Below are 18934 nucleotides of genomic sequence, written 5' to 3' on the forward strand. Positions count from 1 at the left end.
CCGCCGCCGGCCGAGCCGCAGTTAAAATGGTCCGAGGCGGGCCCGGCGTCTCCCCCGCCCGGCGCGGCGCTGACTGACCTGACTCACTGAACCGGCTGGCCCAGCCGGCAGACTCGCCTCCCTCCCTTTCGCGTCCCCACAGCTCGCGCCCCTCTCGTTCTCCCGGCTCCCGGGAGACCCAAGCATGTTGCCCGCGTCGGGCACCCGGGCGGCCCGCGGCTGACGCTCGCCACCCCCACCCCCCCACTCTCCCCCGCCCGCTCGCCCGCTCGCCCGCCCGCCCGCCGTCGCGTGTGCCGGGTGCGCAGCGCGGGCGACCCCGCGGCGGGCAGAGGCCCGGCCAGCCCAGCGGCCTGCCCCGCCGCCGCCGCCGCCGCCGCCGGAGCCCGCCCCTCGGGCCTCCCCTCCCGCCCCGTCCCCGCTCGCCCTCCTCGGGGGCCTTTCTATATGGGCCACCTTCTCTCGAAGGAGCCGCGTAACCGCCCGAGCCAGAAGAGGCCTCGCTGCTGCAGCTGGTGCCGCCGCCGGCGCCCTCTCCTTAGACTGCCCCGCCGGACTCCGGCCAAGGCGTCCCCGCACCCCGCGGCGGCGCCCCGGAGCCGGGACTGCTTTTTCCGCGGGCCCTGCATGCTCTGCTTCATCGTGCACAGCCCCGGCGCGCCCGCCCCCGCCGGCCTAGAGGAGGAGCCGCCGCTCTCGCCGCCGCCGCCGCCGCCGCCGCGGGACGGGGCCTACGCCACCGCCGCCGTCTCCTCGCAGCACCTGGCGCGGCGCTACGCGGCCCTGGCCGCCGAGGACTGCGCCGCCGCCGCCCGCCGCTTCCTGCTGTCCTCGGCCGCCGCCGCCGCCGCCGCCGCCGCCGCCGCCGCTTCGGCCTCGTCGCCCGCCGCGTCCTGCTGCAAGGAGCTGGGGCTGGCCGCGGCCGCCGCCTGGGAGCAGCAGGGCCCGAGCCTCTTCCTGGCCAGCGTGGGGCCCGTGCGCTTCCTGGGACCGCCGGCCGCCGTGCAGCTCTTCCGGGGGCCGCCGCCGCCCCCGCCGCCGCCGCCGCCGCCTCCTCCTCCGCCTCCGCCGCCGCTGCCGCCGCAGGCCGAGTCCCCTACGGTCCTCGAGATGGTTTGCAAGCGGAAGGGGGCCGGGGTCCCCGCCTGCACCCCCTGCAAGCAGCCCCGCTGCGGCGGCGACGGCGGCGGCGGGGGCTGCGGCGGGGGCGGCGGCGGCGGGGCAGGAGGAGGAGGAGGAGGAGGGCCCGCGGGGGGAGGTGCCTCGCCGCCGCGGCCGCCCGATGCCGGCTGCTGCCAGGCCCCGGAGCAGCCCCCGCCGCCGCCGCCGTCTCTCTGCCCCGCGCCCGCCTCTCCCGCCTCCGAGTGTGCCCCGATCGAGGCCGCCGGGGATGCTGTCCGAGCTGGGGGCGCCGCCCCCTCCTCGTCCACCCAGCAGCAGCCGCACCAGCAGCAGCAGCAGCAGCAGCCAGAAAGTGGCGACGCGGACTGTCAGGAGCCCCCCGAAAACCCCTGCGACTGTCACAGGGAGCCGCCCCCCGAAATCCCAGACATCAACCAACTGCCGCCGTCCATCCTGCTTAAGGTGGGTCTGGGCGAGAGGCGCAGGGATGCTCGCTTTCCCCGAACCCGGCCCCCCACCCCCGCCTCCGAGGCTCTCTCTCTCTCCTCCCCTTGTGTGCAGAGGAGGGGGGTTCCTTGACAGCCGGGGGACGCCGGAAGGGGAGACTAGGAAGCCAGTGGGGCCTGAGCTTTCAGCCTGGTTTTGAAGTAGAAAAAGTTGGGAGTTTGCCAAATGCCTTGTCGTAGCTTATGCCTGTTATCCACACCTCGGGGCTCATGTATTGCATTAACAGCCCCCCGATGTAGAAACTACTAGATTTCTGTGGGATCTACGTGCGTTCTTGAGCAGTGTGTGCAGAGTGGGGCTCGACTTGGCATCGTGGTGTTTGAAAGTTTTCAAGTTTTGATAGCTGCTCGGAAGTGGCAGTGACTTCCTTTCTGTTAAGCACTTAGCGTGATCAGTCACTGTATCCGAGCTTTCTGTATTACAGATCTCATGGATTTCTCCAGTTGATGGTGTGAGATAAGTCCTGTTAATATGTACTATACGCAAAAAGAAACGGACATTTTCAGTGTTTTGGGGCAGATGACATAGATTGGTTAGCCTGGAAGAGGAGGAGTTTTGATTCTCTTGTGAAGGTAACAGTCTAGTTGGGCTTGAAGTTGTTGAATGGTTCGTTCAAGGTCACACCCATAAATTAAAGGACACACTTGGGTTGTGAACTAGGGAGTTTTGGCTAGCTTGACTTGAACCAAAGCCAGCCCAACCACCCTGTTGTTGACGCTGGTTTTCCTTCCTACCGTCTTTACCTTTATATACAAACTCGAATTATTACCACAAGTCAGAAGTCCTTTTTTCTTAGGGGTGGAGTGAGTGCAGTGTTGAAGTGCCTGGTGGGAACTTCATGTCACTTTAAATTACCAAGTCAGAGTTCCAGTTTGGTCAGGACAAACTTGGTGATAGAGTTTGTATTACATTATTAACTTCTTTTCCCCCCTTGTTTTCTGTCTTTGTTAGCACACCTCTTTCAGTGTGGATGCTATTTAAGTAAGACTAGCCAGAAATAACCTTCAGGAGAATTTGGCTACTTTTATTGTTACTGAGGTAACTGTCACGAATTACAATTATTCCTGTCCCTTCAGTGTACCTTATTTGATGAGACTTTTTTGCATATTTATACTTCTGTGTTTGGATCTGTTTCACTGTGACATCGATGCTCTTGTGAACAATACAGCAAAAGTGTGGGCAAGTTTACCATTACCTTGTGTCAAACTGTGTTGATTTAATTATGCAGGTGTATTCTTTGGAGGAGTAACTATTGTGTGTGTGTGTATGTGTGTGTGTGTGTGTGTGCAAGGGATGCATTTGAGGGTAGAGGAAACTTTCTCAAGTCCTTTCAATCACTGGATGACATGGATAAATAAAGCGTCAGCAAACATTTGGTAGAAGTTTCATGGCTGTCTTATTTGACAAGTCAGACTTGTAGAAGCAAACTGAGATAAACTAAGACTTTTCTCACTTTGCCTAAGTCCTTCTATCATGAAGAAAAGGGCATTGTTCATTATCTTTTCTGGTTTATTGTGACAGAGTCTCACTGTGCAGCTCAAGCTGTCCTCCTCATTCTTGTTCCTCTGCTTCAGCAGTTTGAGTGCTGGGCTTACAGGTGCACACCACCATGCTAGTGTAGAACATGTTAAATTTTAAGTAAGAAGAAGGGGTGTTATCTCATAATAAAGGGAAACTCTAAAGGGGAAATTATCTACTATGTTCTATTTTTTTTTTCCCCCAAGAATTGTTGAAAACTTGGTCCGGGAGACATTTAGGACTTGCTTGTTGTGTTGGAGTATTTGGACATGGTACATAGATTCCTATTCTTTGTGCTAGAAGCTTGAATAAAGAGTCTCAGTCTGAGTATCAGGTCCTAGTGGTATTCCACATGAAGTGAGTTGGGCCAGGATGAATTGGAGGGATTTTCAATGTCTGCCAACCCACGTAGAACTTGTAAAACAGTGGCTTTGTGAATTCACGTCTTGTTCATTGGTCTAGGTCCCCGCTACATACACTGTCGTAGTTCTGAATGAATGAATGAGTGAGTGAGTGAGTGAGTGAGTGAGTGAGTGATCAGAGTCTGGGTTGGGATTCAGTATGCATGAGTATGCTGTGCTGCTAAGGGAAGGTTATGGCTGACATGAAGTTGAATCACGTTAGAGCTGTAGAAAGCTGGAGGTGTTCTGACTCTGGTAAGGACCTGAGGTGTTTGCTTTGGGGTGGAAACCTTGGAAGCCATGGCAACTTTTCTTCTCCCTGTGTTAGGCAGGTTATGTCTGGAGAGGCACAGATTCCATCTCCCTGAGAGTGGGTTAGTGATTGTATTGCTGCTGCTGCTGCTGCTACTTCTCCTTCCTCCTCCTCCTCCTCCTCCTCCTCCTCCTCCTCCTCCTCCTCCTCCTCCTCCTCCTCCTTCTCCTCTTATTCCTCCTCCTTTGTAAATTATTAAAAAAAAATGGAGGTTAGGGAGGAAATAGGATTTAAAGGAAGTTTTTTTGGGAAAAGCCACCATGCTTGACCAGTTTCTTCCAAGTAGTGCAAAGTCACAAACTAGGCTGCTTGTGACTCTCTTTATTTTAGTGGTAAATGCACCTTTCCTTGAAGTGTTCCAGCATTGCCAACCAAGACAGAGTTTGCTTTGCTTCAGCCGAACCTGGCCATTTCATTGTGTCTCCCCGAGCTGGAGTAACCACTGTTGACAGTTGAGCTTCCTTCTCTAGATCCACACCATCTCGTGTGTTAGCCACTAGCTCATGTGTGTACATTTACAACGGTTAAATACAACTTAACATTCAGGTGGTTTTCAGTGATACGGGTCAGATTTCAGAAGTCCACAGTCACATGTCCTCAGTGCCTCCTCTACTGGACTGTGCTGTATAGGACATTTCCTTCATTGCAGAAAGAGCTGTGTACTCTTAAGCTCCCCCCCACACCTCCCCCCCTATGCTCATGGCATCAAATTGTCCATGTGCTGTAATTGTTATGGCTAATGTTATTTGGAAGTCCTTTTTTCTGTACCATATACTTTCTTTCTAAACCACTGCTTACTATCCCATAGTATTAAATCGCCTTCTGTTAAGAGATAGTTCCAGTTTTATTTTTGCTACTAGAACTATTATGTATGCAGATACACCCATGGTAATAATTTCAAGGCTAGGGATTAAGGAAGTGGAATTCCAGGTTGAAGAGTATGTGCTTGGCAGTTTAGAAGCCTTTGGTAACAATTGGTCCTCTAAAAATGGAACTTCTTTTTTGAAATAGTAAGCATTCCTGGAAATCGTAGTTATGTAACTCAAGAACAGGAAGTGATGGTTGAGACCCTCTAGTTGCTCCCACCCCCTAATAAATACAAAAATCGAGAAGAAATGTCTCATTCAAAGATATTTTAGTGAATGGCATACCCTGGGCTGGAGCCCAGTGTGTTTTCAGCTATACACATCCTTTGAATATACTGTTAAGAAGACTTGAATACTCTCTCAGCTCTCTCAGGGAGTTTATGAAAGGCATTCCTGAATGGGGGAAGTTGTTTGCTTACTGCAGACACCTTGTAAGCCATTGAATTCTTACAGTGTGGGTCTGCAGTGTGGTCTTTATAAGAAGTGTGAGGAGCAGAGGCTGGCTCTTCGAAGGACTCTGGGAGTAGCATTTTTGTTAAGGACTTAAGCTTGTTATGTTAGGGCTTTGATTACTGGATTTTTTTGAGTCAAACTAGCTGCTTGTTGCCTTTACAACTTTAAGCCATTCTACATACTGAAGTCACAGTTTAATCTTTATATGACGTAACCACTGTTCAACAATTTTCCTGACATATTTTCTGTTTGCATGCATGGCTACTTTGAAATACACATTCAATAAGAGAGAGGGAGTTTGCTTTAGGTTTCAATTGCTGCCTTTCTCTCCGTTGTTAGCAAGCTTGTTTCTTTCACAATGGAAGTAGGAGAACTTGTCTCTCATCACCATTAGAAGACCTTCTCTCTGGCCCTTTCACTCTCATGGCAGTAGACAGGAAGCCTTTAGTTTGGGAGTTACTACAGACAGCTGCTTTAGTGGTGAAGGACATTTCATGGGAGACTTTTGCTTTGGTAGCAGGCCTGGAAGGCTTTAGGCAGCCACATTTACCATATTTGCTTTCTGAAGTGTGCAAAGTGGTCTTAAGTCGTTAGCCTACCAAAAAGTGCAGCTTACTTAGGAATTCTGTCAGTTGTGTTTTGTAGTGAAAGCAGCCAGAGGGGTTACCTGGAGTCTTTGTTGAGCCTTGAGTTTCAGGTTGTGTAAAGATGGGAGAGAAAGGGTGATTAAGAAGCACCGTGCATTAGCATAATGGAATCTAAAGAAACTGCCCAACCTTCCCAGGCATCCTCTCTTTGAATCACCTACCTGTTACATTCCTTTTCACATTGATAAGCAAAAAACTAACCTAGATCCACATGGATTAGTCAGCGCTGTGGGGATCAAAAGTGCCATTTACTTTTACAAGAGAGAAAAGTGGAGAAGTACCAGACCGTGAGCATGGGAACAGCAGGTCAGTCCTTTAAAACTGTGGAGTTAGGGCCATTGAGAGAGAGTTTCGGCCGGTGAAGGCTGGTCATGACCTGAGCTCAGTTTTTGCGACCCACGTGGTAGAAGGAAAAAAGGACTCCTGCAGGTTGTCCTCTGACTTCCTCCCATGTCACACACACACACACACACACACACACACACACACTTGTGCACACATACATCTTAAGTATGTGCACACACATACCTTGTGTGTGTGAGCATACGTACATTCTTGTGGGTATCCACCCCCCACACAAATAAATGAAATGTAAAACAAAACATCCAACCCTTTAAAAAGTTGCAAAAATGACTCAGTTTCCTTGAATCTTTATTTTCTCATCTGTAAAGTTAGGGGGATAAGCATAAAATATCCATATACTTGTAGTTACTAGAGGGACAGGACAAGTTTAGTACATCCTTTCCAGAGAAGAACCAAATTGTCCCAACTATTTGGCTTTCAAATGAAATACAAGACAAATCCTGGGAGGAATTTGTTTTTAGGAAACTCGGGTAAGAGTCAAAAAGACTAGGATAGTGCTCCTGCTGTGAGCTCCCCAGAGGTCTGAAGTATTTTGGAACAGTAAGCAGAAACCATTTACCAATTAAAGGCAGAGGATTTGGTAGGAAAAAACAAAATGCAAACCCAGGGAAGCTCACATCACGCTGGCTTGAAAATGGAGTGCCATTTGCAGGAGTGGGAAAGGGCCAGAAATGGATCAGGTAGAGCGTGGAAGTGAGAGAACCATCAGGCATAAGCTTTTCCACATGCCCTGACTTCTTTTAAGACTGTGCCTGTAGAAGGGGCTGGCAGGAAGGAATGGTCAAGGTAGACTGAGGAATTGGCTAAGCTAATTATTCCAGGAATTCTAGCACTTAGGGGGCAGAGGCCAAATGATTACAGATTGGAAACCGACAAGATCAGGATCCTGTCTCAAATACGAAACAAAAGACAACCTTGGCTGAGCCTTGAACATCCATTTCTAGCACATACACAGGTGTAGGGACAGGCTAGAGAGCTGTGAATAAACTTTCCAAGATACTGAAACAGCTGTCCAGACACAGGGATTTCCCAGAAGCCAAGTAAAGGACACCAGGACAACAGTGGCCCAGACTCCTGCACTGTAGAGAACAGAGATTCCGTAAGGAGCAGGCAGGTTGAAAATGAAAAGGCCCCAAAAGTCTGCTTCTATTACTTTTACCGTATTACCTGAAATACTTAGTTTTGAACAGTTTTGAGATCTGTAGAGAGTATAAAGAATGAGAGTCAGACTGAGGGAAAGAAAGCAGGTAGGAGCAACTGACTCTCAGTGGCTCCAAATAGACCCTGCAAAGACCTCAAAAGGACCCTTATCAACAATGGATCCAACAGAACAATGCAAATAAAAGAACGAAAGGAAATGTTCAGATCATTAGAGGAGAATATTGGCACATTGATTTAAGTGGTAGAAAATCTCAGTAATGACAGAGAAGTTATGAAAACTTACTCTTTTTGATGCTGTTGTAAATAGAAATTGTTTAATTTATCTTTAGAATACTAATATTAAAAATACGTGGTTATTAGCCCAGATTTTACTTTTAGTTTTTCTTGGATTTATTGTATTTAACATCATGGCATCTGGATTCAATAACTTTTTTTTAACTTTTGTTTTATTTGTGTGTCTCTCCGTTTGTGCCATGTGTGTGCAGGTGCCTGTGGAGGTCAGAAAAGGGTCTTGGGTCCACCAGAGCTGGAAACTGAACCCTGGTCCTCTGGAGGAGCAGCAAGGGCTGCTCCTTCTCTCCAGCCCCTGAATGTTTTATTCCCTTGCAGAACAGATAGTTTTAGTTCTTTTCCTTGCTTCGTTTGGTCCGGCCGGAAGCTCCCGTGAAATGTTTCATAGACGTGGTAATGTCCATCCTTGTCTTGTTCCTGGTCTCTGGGAGCAATCTTCAGCTCAGGTGTTACATTGCTTTATGGGTGGGGTGCGGTGATGTACAGCTCATTTTTCAAGTTGAAAAAGCACTCTTATTTCTAGATTGTAGACTCTCTTAATCAAGAAGTGGTGTTATGTTGCTAAGTCTTTTCTTGCATCAGTTGGGACAATTATTTTCTTTTAAACTTTGATCTTATTGGTCTGGCATGTTATATGGATCTTTTTTTTCCATGTTGGCCCATCCTTACTTTCTTAGAATAAATCTCACTTGCCCATGGTCTGTATGATCTTTTTACTATGTTGCTGGATTTAATTTTTTAAAATCAGCTTTTATTTATTTATTTTCTGTGTATGGGTGTTTTGTCTGCATGCATGTCTGTATCATATGCATGTCTGTATCACATGCATGTCTGGAGCGCTCACAGTTCCTGGGACTGGAGTTATATATAGATGGTTGTGAACTGCCATGGAGGTGTTAGGAATTAAACCCAGCTCCCTTGGGAGAGCACCAGCTCTTAACTGTTGAACCACCTCTCCAGCCCCACAGTTCGTTACTTTTTGAAAAGATTTTTTTTTCACCTATATTCACTTTAGTCTATACATTTTAGTCGTTAAATTTTTCCAGAGAAAAATTATTGTTTTTCATTTGTCTTTGGTATAATAATGCTGGCCTCATAGAATGAGTTAGGAAGTCTTCTGTTATTTGATTTATAGAAGAATTTAAGATGGGTTTTTTAAATTAACTTTTCAGCCTAGTATCTCTGAAGTCATTTAGTTACTCTGACTCAAAAGTCCTTTGTTATCAACAGGTAACATGTCACAGACCCTGCAAAGCCAACAGTAGGCTCTAAATGGTTACATTTTTCTTTCTGGCCTCTTTTGTTTTTTGGTTTTTTTTTTTTGGTTTTTCGAGACAGGGTTTCTCTGTGTAGGTTTGCGCCTTTCCTGGAACTCATTTGGTAGTCCAGGCTGGCCTCGAACTCATAGAGATCCGCCTGCCTCTGCCTCCCAAGTGCTGGGATTAAAGGCTTGCGCCACCACCGCCCGGCTCTTTCTGGCCTCTTTGAAGGCAGTTTGGTTTGTAACGATTTTGAATTTCATCCCGAGTGAATTTTGAGCTAGTGAGTCCCCGAGAAGAAGTGCCAGTGCAGGGCTCCTTTGCCTGAAGCTCTTTGCTCTCACCTGTCTTCCTGATGAATGTTCCTGTCAGTTATGGTGTAATTCAGTTCCAGATTTCCTCCTGTTTCTGTAATTTCTACTTTTTATTAATATTCGCTGATGAGACATCTCTGGGTTCATTAACTTTCGTTTTTTTTCTCTTTTTACTGTGCTGAGTCTTGAACGCTGGGCTGCACATATGCTAGGCGTGTGTTGTGTTTTACCACCGAGGCCCATCCCAAGCTCTTTGTTCATGGTTTTTCTAGCTCTTGGGGTAAATAGACCTTGATTATTGATGTGTCTTCAGCTTCTTCATGCGCAGTTTCCCATGACTTTTCTTGTTGATGGGTCTTCCTGTCTGTGTCTCATTTATACACACGAATTTTTTCACATAGCTTATATTTGACTGTGTGTTAGTTACATTTAAAGTTGGCAGTGTGAATATTGCAGTGTGGCAGTTCTGAGAATTAGGTTTTTCCCCTTTTAGGATACATTGTTGCTGCTTGTGCCTGCCAATTTTTTTGTTTGTTTTTGTATGTTTTTTTCCAGACAGGGTTTTTCTGTGTAGCTTTGGGGCCTGTCCTGGATGTTGCTCTGTAGACCAGGCTGGCCCTGAACTCACAGAGATCCACCTGGCTCTGCCTCCCGAGTGCTGGGATTAAAGGCGTGCGCCTGGCCTGTTGTGGACTCTTCCAAACTAGTTCTTGAGATCACTGCTTTGTGTTGTGCATAGCCCCTGAAGGCCTCTGCTTAGGTAGTCATTTAGTAGTCATTTGACAGAGATGCCTTCATGCTGAAACTTGGCTGCCTCCATTTCTTGGTTAAAATGAACCACTTTCTAGTTTATAAAATTTTAATAGAATTGATGCTGACAGTTTTGTCAGTTTTTGTGAGGGAATAGACTTTTGGATTGAGCTTTTCTGACATATTTTTGCTAACAGTCTCGTGTGTCTGAATAACCGTTCATCAAGGAAGACATCACAGGAATATTGGAAATATTGGGAATTGAAGGAAATGAAAACCAGTGCAGAAAACATTATGGGATACAGCTAAAGTAGATTAGAAGGAATTTATAGCTTTAAGTGCATGTGTGTTTTAACGTGGGTTTCATGAACACTGCCTGGGGCAAGGCAAATCTGCTGCCAGGTTTTATAAAATGGTATTGGCACGCAGCCTTGGAAAATGTGTGTGCAGGGCTCTGTGCCTGTGAAGCTTACTTTTGTGGATTGGAGATGGAGTTTCTGCCAGAGACGTAGTTTTGTGTGGCTGAGATTGTGTTCATGATGAGTTTTGTTTTAAGCAGTGGCTCCACAGGACTCTTTAGGTCAGAGTTCTCCCCTCTGGTTCTTTGGTTAGAAACATGTTTCTTTTAGAGTTTTAGGATTCTGCATAGCTGTCATGTGGCAGCTCCACCACAGAGGCAGCATGTGAGACTGAGCAGTAGGGATAAAGGAGAAGAGAGAAAGAAGAGCGAGCATTTTCTGGCAGAGGCACATTTTCTGGGTCCTCTGCCTGGAGAGAGGATGGCCTTTTCAGTGTTGTGTTTTCGTGCAGGTCTGCACAGGAGCCGCTCTCGTTTCCATGCAGGAGAATAGAAAGTGCCGGCAGAGACCAACAAAATAAGCCAGAAACTCGTCCCAGTTTCTGGTCGTTCTTCACAGTTCTGCTTCCCTCTGCACTCTGCTCATTATTAACTTTTAGTCTTGAGGAAATTACTCTTACTATGCTATCAACAGGTTTTGCTAACAATCTCGTGCCTCTGACTTTATCAAGGAAGACATCACAGGAATACTGGAAATACTTTAATTTGAGGGAAATGAAAATCAGGACAGAAAACATTATGGGATATGATAAAGCAGATTAGAAGGAATTCAGTTTGTCAGTAGGTTTTTACTTTTAAGTAGTGCAGGCAAGAGCCTAGCTTACTCCACTTTGTTAGTATTGGAGCCACATTCATCAGATGCTTCTTATGCATATATTTGTGCTTTCCATTACACCCTTTGTAGAACACGCAATGCTTGTGACAGCTACAGTAGTGATTTCCCCCAGGCTCAAGGTTTAGATGTAGACTTGGAGACTACAACTCTTGGTTGCACAGAGGTAAGTTATTGAGACAGAGCTATGGCAGAAATGGTATATAAACTTCTTTCTCTGTTTCAGACAGCAGTGTGTCAACTGCCCGTGCTTTCTAATTCTCACAATTAGCCTACTAGATAAATGTTCTATTATTCCCATTTTAAGAATGAGGTACAAAGAAGTTAGGTAGCTTGCCCAAGGCTATATCCATGATAAATGATTCAAGCCTAAAGATAAGGGACGTGTGTTAAAAGTTTGTTCAACAACATCCACTTCTGTGAAAATTTTTACATATGAGCCAAAGTAGAGAACAGTGAGACAAACCCTTTAGATAGTGTTCACTCAGCCGTCAACAATATTATGCTTTGCTCGTTTTAACTTTTCAACTTTTCAAAAAAGTTTCAGTGAATATAAAAGCATATTTTAGGTTTCTCATAAGTACCAGAATAAAAAAGACAATGAAAATATCAATATACTCATAATATAAAAAGTAAAAACTAATTTCCTTTATATGTCTAGCATCTGTTGGGCTGTCCATTTTTATCGATTGTCTCAGAAGTGTTTCTCATAATTGGTTCAGCTCAGTATCTTTTTTTTTTTTTTTTGGTTTTTAAAGACAGGGTTTCTCTGTGTAGCTTTGCGCCTTTCCTGGAACTCACTTGGTAGCCCAGGCTGGCCTCGAACTCATAGAGATCCGCCCGGCTCTGCCTCCCGAGTGCTGGGATTAAAGGTGTGTGCCACCACCGCCCGGTTCAGCTCAGTATCTTGGTGTACCTCTATACCCTTATTTGTTGACGGGTCTCCACGTCTTCAAAGATCTGCCTGGACCCTAACCCTGGCTCCAGCAGTCGTTGCCCGATATAACGTTAAGGTCTTTTAAAGTAAGTTTGCAATTTGGAATAGTTGTAGTTTTATTACAATATTTAAGTTGTACAATGTGTGTTATATGGAATGATTTTAGATTTATAGAAAAAGTACGAAGATAGTACAGAGGTCCCCCTCCACTCTGCACCCAGTCTGTCTCCCTTGACTGCATTGATTGATTCCTGAAGTACATTTGCCAAGACTGTGGTACCAGCATTGGTGTATTGCTAGTAATTGCAAATGAATCTCTATTTTGATCTGATCAGTTTCTTTGCAAATCTTCTCTGTTTTCTGTCCAGAATCCAGTTCAGGATTTACACTTGTAGTTGTTTCTGCTTGAACTTTTCTGGACTATAATAATTTCTCAGTCTTTCCTTGTTTTTTTCATGACCTTGAAGTTTGAAGTCTCAAGCAGGTATTTTGTGGGATGTTCAGCATTAGCTGTATCTCTCAGCATTAGACAGGCGTTGGGAGTGTCTAGGAGGAACCACGAGGTACAGTTCATTCGTTATGATTTACTTCTGTGTTTTCTTAAGTCGTGTCCAAACGTTCCTATGCTCCCAAGGTCAGGCACAAACTTGAGAGGACTCTCCCTAGTCTTTCCTGTTCTATAAGCTTAGGCATTTTTCCCCCTTTGTTGTTGATTTATCCTTGTAATATGTTTTACTCTAAGGAAACGGAAAGATCCAGACTTTAGTATCATTCTGTGTTCTTCCCTTCCCCTCCTTTCTGACAGATAGTGCCAGTTCCTGTTCTTGTCCCTGTGTCATTGCACTTCTTGCTCTGCAGGACAGTCTCTGACTGACTTTGGTGGTGTCCACTTGTATTCAGTATTCATTCATATTGGCCTTAAGCCCATAAATTTGTCCTGTTGCTATTCCTTGGAAAACATTTAGCACATGCATGGTTCCTTTTGTAATTCACAGATATTTTCCAATTTGTCCCTGGATGAACGTTGCCTTTCTGCATCATTGGTCTGCAAGTACTGGCGTGACCTGTGCTTGGATTTCCAGTTCTGGAAGCAACTGGATCTTAGCAGTCGTCAGCAGGTATGGAGTTGAATTCTGTTAAGAGCCTTGTTTGCCCTACTCAGTTGAATAAACATCTTTATTCTCTTTTCAAGTGACTGCAATTTACAATGGTATGCTTTCTTTTTTAAAAAATGTTCTAAAAAATTTAATGCTACACACACACACACACACACACACACACACACACACACACATTGGGTGTGTATATAAGGTCAAGTGAAAGCTACATTCTGTGGTGGAAAGAAAAGATAGTTTCTAATGCAGACTGGTAGCTGGGAGTCTTCTCTCTCTTGTAATCTCTTGCATCTCCCTTTATCATGATCATTTTAAAGCTGTGAACCTTTTCATTTAGGGAGATCACATCCGAATAGTGTAATGGTAGAGAGTGTTGGCACACAGGCATCTACCCGTCGTCTGCCATGTGCTGGTCCACAGCTTTGGACATAAGAATTCATCCCTCTCTCCTCAACTTCAGTGGGAGATACTGTTATTTCATGTTTTATGGATAAAGAAATGGAAGTAAATTGGACTAAAATAACTCTTTGAAAAAAAACAAACAACTTCTGGCAGTTTTCCAATTTCCCAATTGTTCAGTTGCTCAGTATACTTACATGATGGCCTAGATTAAAAAAACAGATGGAATTTATAGTGCTGATTGCAGACAGTTTATTAGAGTTCTTGGGTTCATTCTTTAAATGGTAGTTGGTATTTGGCATTAGAAATGTATGAAAACATCCAATAAAGATATGATCTTACTGGAATCCTAAACTGCTCTAAATCTCTCATGATATTTACCATTGGTGCACTGGGAAGTAGCTGATGACAGAGGTTTTCTTAAAAAAGAAGCCGATCTGTAACATTTGCTGATTATTAGGGTATGGATAACCCCACCATGCCTTATTTCAGGCTGCTCCTGCCTGCTGTCAAGTGCAGATTACGAGGATGTGTGTAGTAGGCTTTTGTGAGTTGGTCCAAGCAAGTGCTGATACACCACTGGTAGTTTGTTTATGAACCACACTTTCTAAGCAGATTAAGCAAGTTCCAGAGCTTTCATAATAAGCCTTTCTGTCTTGCTTCTCATTGATAAGAGGCTCAGATGACTACAGAGCTAGTTGGTTACTTGCTTGGGTTCTGAACTATATGTACAGCAGGAATGCTCAGGCCAGTAGGAGGTGGCCCTTGGCCTCCTCCTGACTGCTCTTCCCTCCAGGCTCACACTGAGCCCTTCCAAACTGCTTTCAGCAGACACACACAGAGCTCTCCCTCCCAGCGCACTCAGCATTTAGTCTACTCTTTCGGCATTTTAAGCTTTATCTGCATTTTCTCTTTCCCTTATTTTTAATCGAAAGAACTTGAATAACATTAACTCTGATTTCTCTTTAAATGTGGTGATTGGGCTGGGAACATGCATGGTTGGCATTTTATTATTACTTTAAATTCAGATGGCCATGTGAGTTTTTTTGCCAGATGAATTATGTTTACTTGTATTTAGTATTGAATGTTATGAGTAACGATTTTTTGACAAAGCTCTATAGCCTTTGATGTTTTTCTACACAGTGATGCATTTTCTCACCTGTTTATTACCCTGAGGTAGTATTCTGGTAGCAGTAAACTTGCAGTTTATATACTGTGCTACCATCTGATATCAAGTGTAGACATTCAGTTCATGGGGCTGGGAATGTAGCTCAGTGGTAGAGTGCTTGCCTACTATGTGCACGGACCTATGGTTCTTACACCAAAACAAAACAACCCCCTAAAACACACCAAACTAAACCAGAAACCAGTATGTGTATCATACCGATTTATATGTAATAATTGTTTAGTTGTAAAACCTTTTAAATCTCAGTGTAGATTTGTTTGTATATTTTGGTGAGCTTGAAGGTTTAATTAAAATGAGCCCCCCAAATGATTGATTTTTAGGGTTTTGATGAAAAGTAACATGCATATTCTCCTTGTGTTCTATTACTACTTCTAGAACCAAAACCATGGAGATCATTGCACACTCACAGCCAGTGTCTATAGAGCTTTTGTGCCCAGGAGCTAGTGTAGACCTCTTAGGTTAAGGTCCTGTAACCCTGCCTCCCCTCACATGCTGCCTGCAGACCCTAGGAGTCAGTCTTTCTACAGTAAACAGCTACAAGCTGAGGTGCCCCAGCTATCACCTCGGCCTTGGTAAGTAGCTGCAGCTGTCCAGTAAGCTCAGGAAAAGAGTCTACTTACATTTTCTAATTTATAATTAAGGATACAGTCGGAAAGGTTGTAAGTCACCATAGGGATATTTGGTCTTTAGCACTTCAGTGTTGATTATTAACTTTATGCTGACAGTTCTTGCGAACTAATCTCCGGCAAACCTTTTCTTTCCCTCCTCGGGGTTAGAGGGATGACAGATCTGCTCTCTGGTCACCTGTTTAGTGTTTGTTTTTCTCACTGGAATTTGAACCCAGGGCTTCTTTCATGCCAGCTGAGCATTCTCCACTGAACTATGTCTTTACTGAACCTGGTAGTCTTTATGGTCACCACTCTTCGCCTGGAAGCTGCCAAGGAGCTCCATTCTCAGTCACCTCTTTACTATGTTCAGGAAGAGCAAGTGACCCCGACACTCAAACAGTCCCAAGGGTTTTAGGAAATTGTACCAAAAACTGGGAACAAAGAAAAAGTATATAGATATATTATTATACCACAATGCTTGATAAACTTTAAAAGAAAGTTTTTCTTTTAATTGTGTTTTTCGTGCTATAATATAATTATTACTGATTGGTATAAATTATACAAAGTAGTTTTCCACTTTCAGCAAAGTTTAATTTTATTGTATCTTTTTCTCTCATAGGTTACTGATGAATTATTGGAGAAAATTGCGTCCAGAAGTCAGAATATAATTGAAATCAACATTTCTGATTGCCGCAGTATGTCTGACACTGGCGTGTGTGTTCTAGCATTTAAGTGTCCTGGACTTCTTAGGTACACGGCCTACAGGTGTAAACAGCTTTCTGATACCTCTATTATTGCGGTCGCCTCTCACTGTCCTTTCCTGCAGAAAGTCCATGTAGGCAACCAGGACAAACTCACGGATGAAGGACTCAAGCAGGTAAATGCATGGCCTCTGCTGAGCGCGCTCACGCACCAGTTAAACAGCTCTGGCAGCAACAGTTTGAGAGGTTGTTGCATGACAAATGGTGACTAGAGATAGAGTGAGCCATCTTTTCTGTGTAGTGCTGACTGTTGGCTTAGGCAGGAGGAGCCAGTCAGATGTGTTAATTTTGTTGTGTTCTACACCTGGTGCCTGATGTCTGTGACCAGCCATTTTATTAGCTCCTTTTTAAAATTTAATTTTTAAATTTAAAAAAATATTAATTTTTTGTTAAAATTTATTTTTAAGTTGGTCTATACCAGATTTTGCTTTAAGTTACAGTATTCAGTTTGGGTCTGAATAAGTTTTTAAAAGTTAACTTTTAATTTCCATTTTATGTTATCAGATGGCATATTTTAAACATTGTTTAAAATACCAGTGTACCATAAATGGAAGTTCAAATTGAAGAGTATAAAATAAGACAAAAATGGTAACTACATATATTTGGCTTAATAATTGGAATTAAATCAGCTCAGTATTACACTTCCTTCTTACACTCTTCCTTTTGGAATAGCAGTTAACATTTCCTGACAGAATGGCTTACTCATTCATGAAGGAAACTCCTTAAGTTGAAGTATTATATGTGAATGTTTTGGAAGTTGAGTGTGAGGAGAACTTTGGAAGACTGTCTTGAATAGAGTCTACTGAGTGTGACCACTCACTGTTTATCAAGGACGTCGCCAGCTTACAGGAGAGCCTCTGTCTCTGCCCAGGCATGCTGTGAAGCAATACCTTTCCTTATTTTAATATTTTCTGATTCGTTTCTACTCTGGACAGGTGAAGCATTTCACAGCATTCTTAAAATCAATTATATTAATCTTTTCTGGAGAAATATACTTTTTTTTGGATGTAGCATGATTTATTTCTTACAGGATTTTTTTCAGCATTTCATATTTCACAGCGAAACATTTTTTAAAAGTCAATGTATTAATAGCTGGATTATCTTTACATATTTAAGTGTCATGTAACATAATAGGCATCACATTTGCAGTCTGCTGGGGATGCTCTGAGTAATTCTTGTGAAAAAGAATAAAATCATAGTTGTGGTTGAAGCAGAGGGAAATTAGCAAGTTTTTTAAGGGACAGAATATGTTGTGACAATCAAATATTACAAACTTTACAACTCTGAAACTGATTATGTAATTCTACTCCATTATGTGAGTCATTTTATGAGTTTTTTAACTTATTTTAATATTTGTTTTAGATTTTTATGGTTTTTGAATTATGAAGAAGCGTCATGCAATGCAGTATTCTGATTGAAATAGGAAAGCTGTCTGAATATTTCCTCCATATTTGTTCTTCAGTAATCACATAGTATTCTCATTGTAGTATAGAGTACCATTTTCCCATTAAAAAAAAAATAGATTTATTTATTTATTTTGTACATAGTGTTCTGTCTGCATGTATGCCTGCAGGCCAGAAGAAGAGGGCACCAGATATCATTACAGATGGTTGTGAGCCATCATATGGTTGCTGGGAGTTGAACTCACGACCTCTGGAAGAGCAGTCAGTGCTTTTAACCTCTGAGCCATCTCTCCAGCCCCTAAATTTTATGTGCATTGGTGTTTTGCCTGCATGTATATCTGTGTAAGGGTGTCGAATCCCCTGCACCTGCAGTTACAGACAGCTGTGAGCTGCCCTGTGGTGCTGGGAATTGAACCCAGGTCTTCTGGAAGAGCAGCCAGTGCTCTTAACCACTGAGCCATCTCTCCAGCCCCTGTTTTCCCAATCTTAACTGTGCTGTAGCAAGGTGTAGCAAGAGTTGGGCTGTTTATTCGATTGCTCTGACTGACAGAGTGGTGTTACTGGTATATAGAAAGAGAATGGATTTTATGTATACATAAACAATTAAGATTTGGTGTGCAGTGTACATTTGTTTCCTGTTTTATTCTATATTACTGTGTTAAATAAATGCTGCCCTTGACCCACCTAATGAATTAATTTTATAACCTACTGATATTTGATAATTGTGCTGTGAAGTGTATTATGGTTTTAGTAAACCAATACTTTTATAATGAGCTGTTCATGATTAACAGTTTTCTGTGATGATTATTTTTCTTTGAACTCGGTAATTTAGCAGTTAATTGATTCTGTTGATTCATCTCCCCCCCATTTCTGACAATAAACTGACAAGTGGTTCAGAAATGTATACATGCTTTTTATTGATAATGTCTTTGAACTGTCTTTTCTTCCTAAGTGCTACAATTTTGACTGGTTTTAGCAAACATGGAATGTATATGCTTTTTGAGTTATTATTTTTTTTTACAAGTAATTACTTAAAGCATTTTCATTTAAAGCTCTAATAGATCAAGACTATGATATTTAAAGTATTGAATTCTGCTTGATAATGTTTTTCAGACTATAGTGATTACTTAAAAGTTCGGCTGTTTAGAAAAAAGTTTTCTTCCTTCATTTTGTGTGCGCGTGCGTGTGCGTGTGCGTGTGTGTGTGTGTGTGTGTGTGTGTGTGTGTGTGTGTGTGCGCGTGCTTGTGCATGCACACATGTCATGGTGTACAAGTGGAGGAAAGAGGATACCTTGCAGGAGTCAGCTCTAGCCTTCTCTCATGTGGGTCCCAGAGATTGAACTCAGGCCATCAGGCTGGCGGCAAGCGCC

General features: G+C 43.8%; 1 protein-coding gene across 5 annotated transcripts in view; it reads left to right on the forward strand.

Annotated features, from left to right (window-relative positions):
* The first annotated feature begins 359 nt into the window (after positions 1–359).
* Positions 360–18934, forward strand: part of Fbxl17 (F-box and leucine rich repeat protein 17) — a 466425-nt gene continuing 447850 nt past the window's right edge. For 2 of the 5 annotated variants that reach the window (XM_052750236.1, XM_052750235.1), the window contains exons 1-3: positions 369–1584; positions 13088–13210; positions 16020–16277. In XM_052750236.1, the coding sequence (XP_052606196.1) occupies positions 448–1584; positions 13088–13210; positions 16020–16277 (1518 nt within the window). In that variant the 5' untranslated portion in view covers positions 369–447. Of the gene's footprint in view, positions 1585–13087; positions 13211–16019; positions 16278–18934 lie in introns of all 5 variants that reach the window. The other 3 variants (XM_052750239.1, XM_052750238.1, XM_052750237.1) reach the window with 3 other exon arrangements.

This window comes from Peromyscus californicus, unplaced genomic scaffold (genome assembly GCF_007827085.1).
Source record: "Peromyscus californicus insignis strain IS unplaced genomic scaffold, ASM782708v3 Scaffold_21__1_contigs__length_65335640, whole genome shotgun sequence".
Classification (NCBI taxonomy): domain Eukaryota; kingdom Metazoa; phylum Chordata; class Mammalia; order Rodentia; family Cricetidae; genus Peromyscus; species Peromyscus californicus.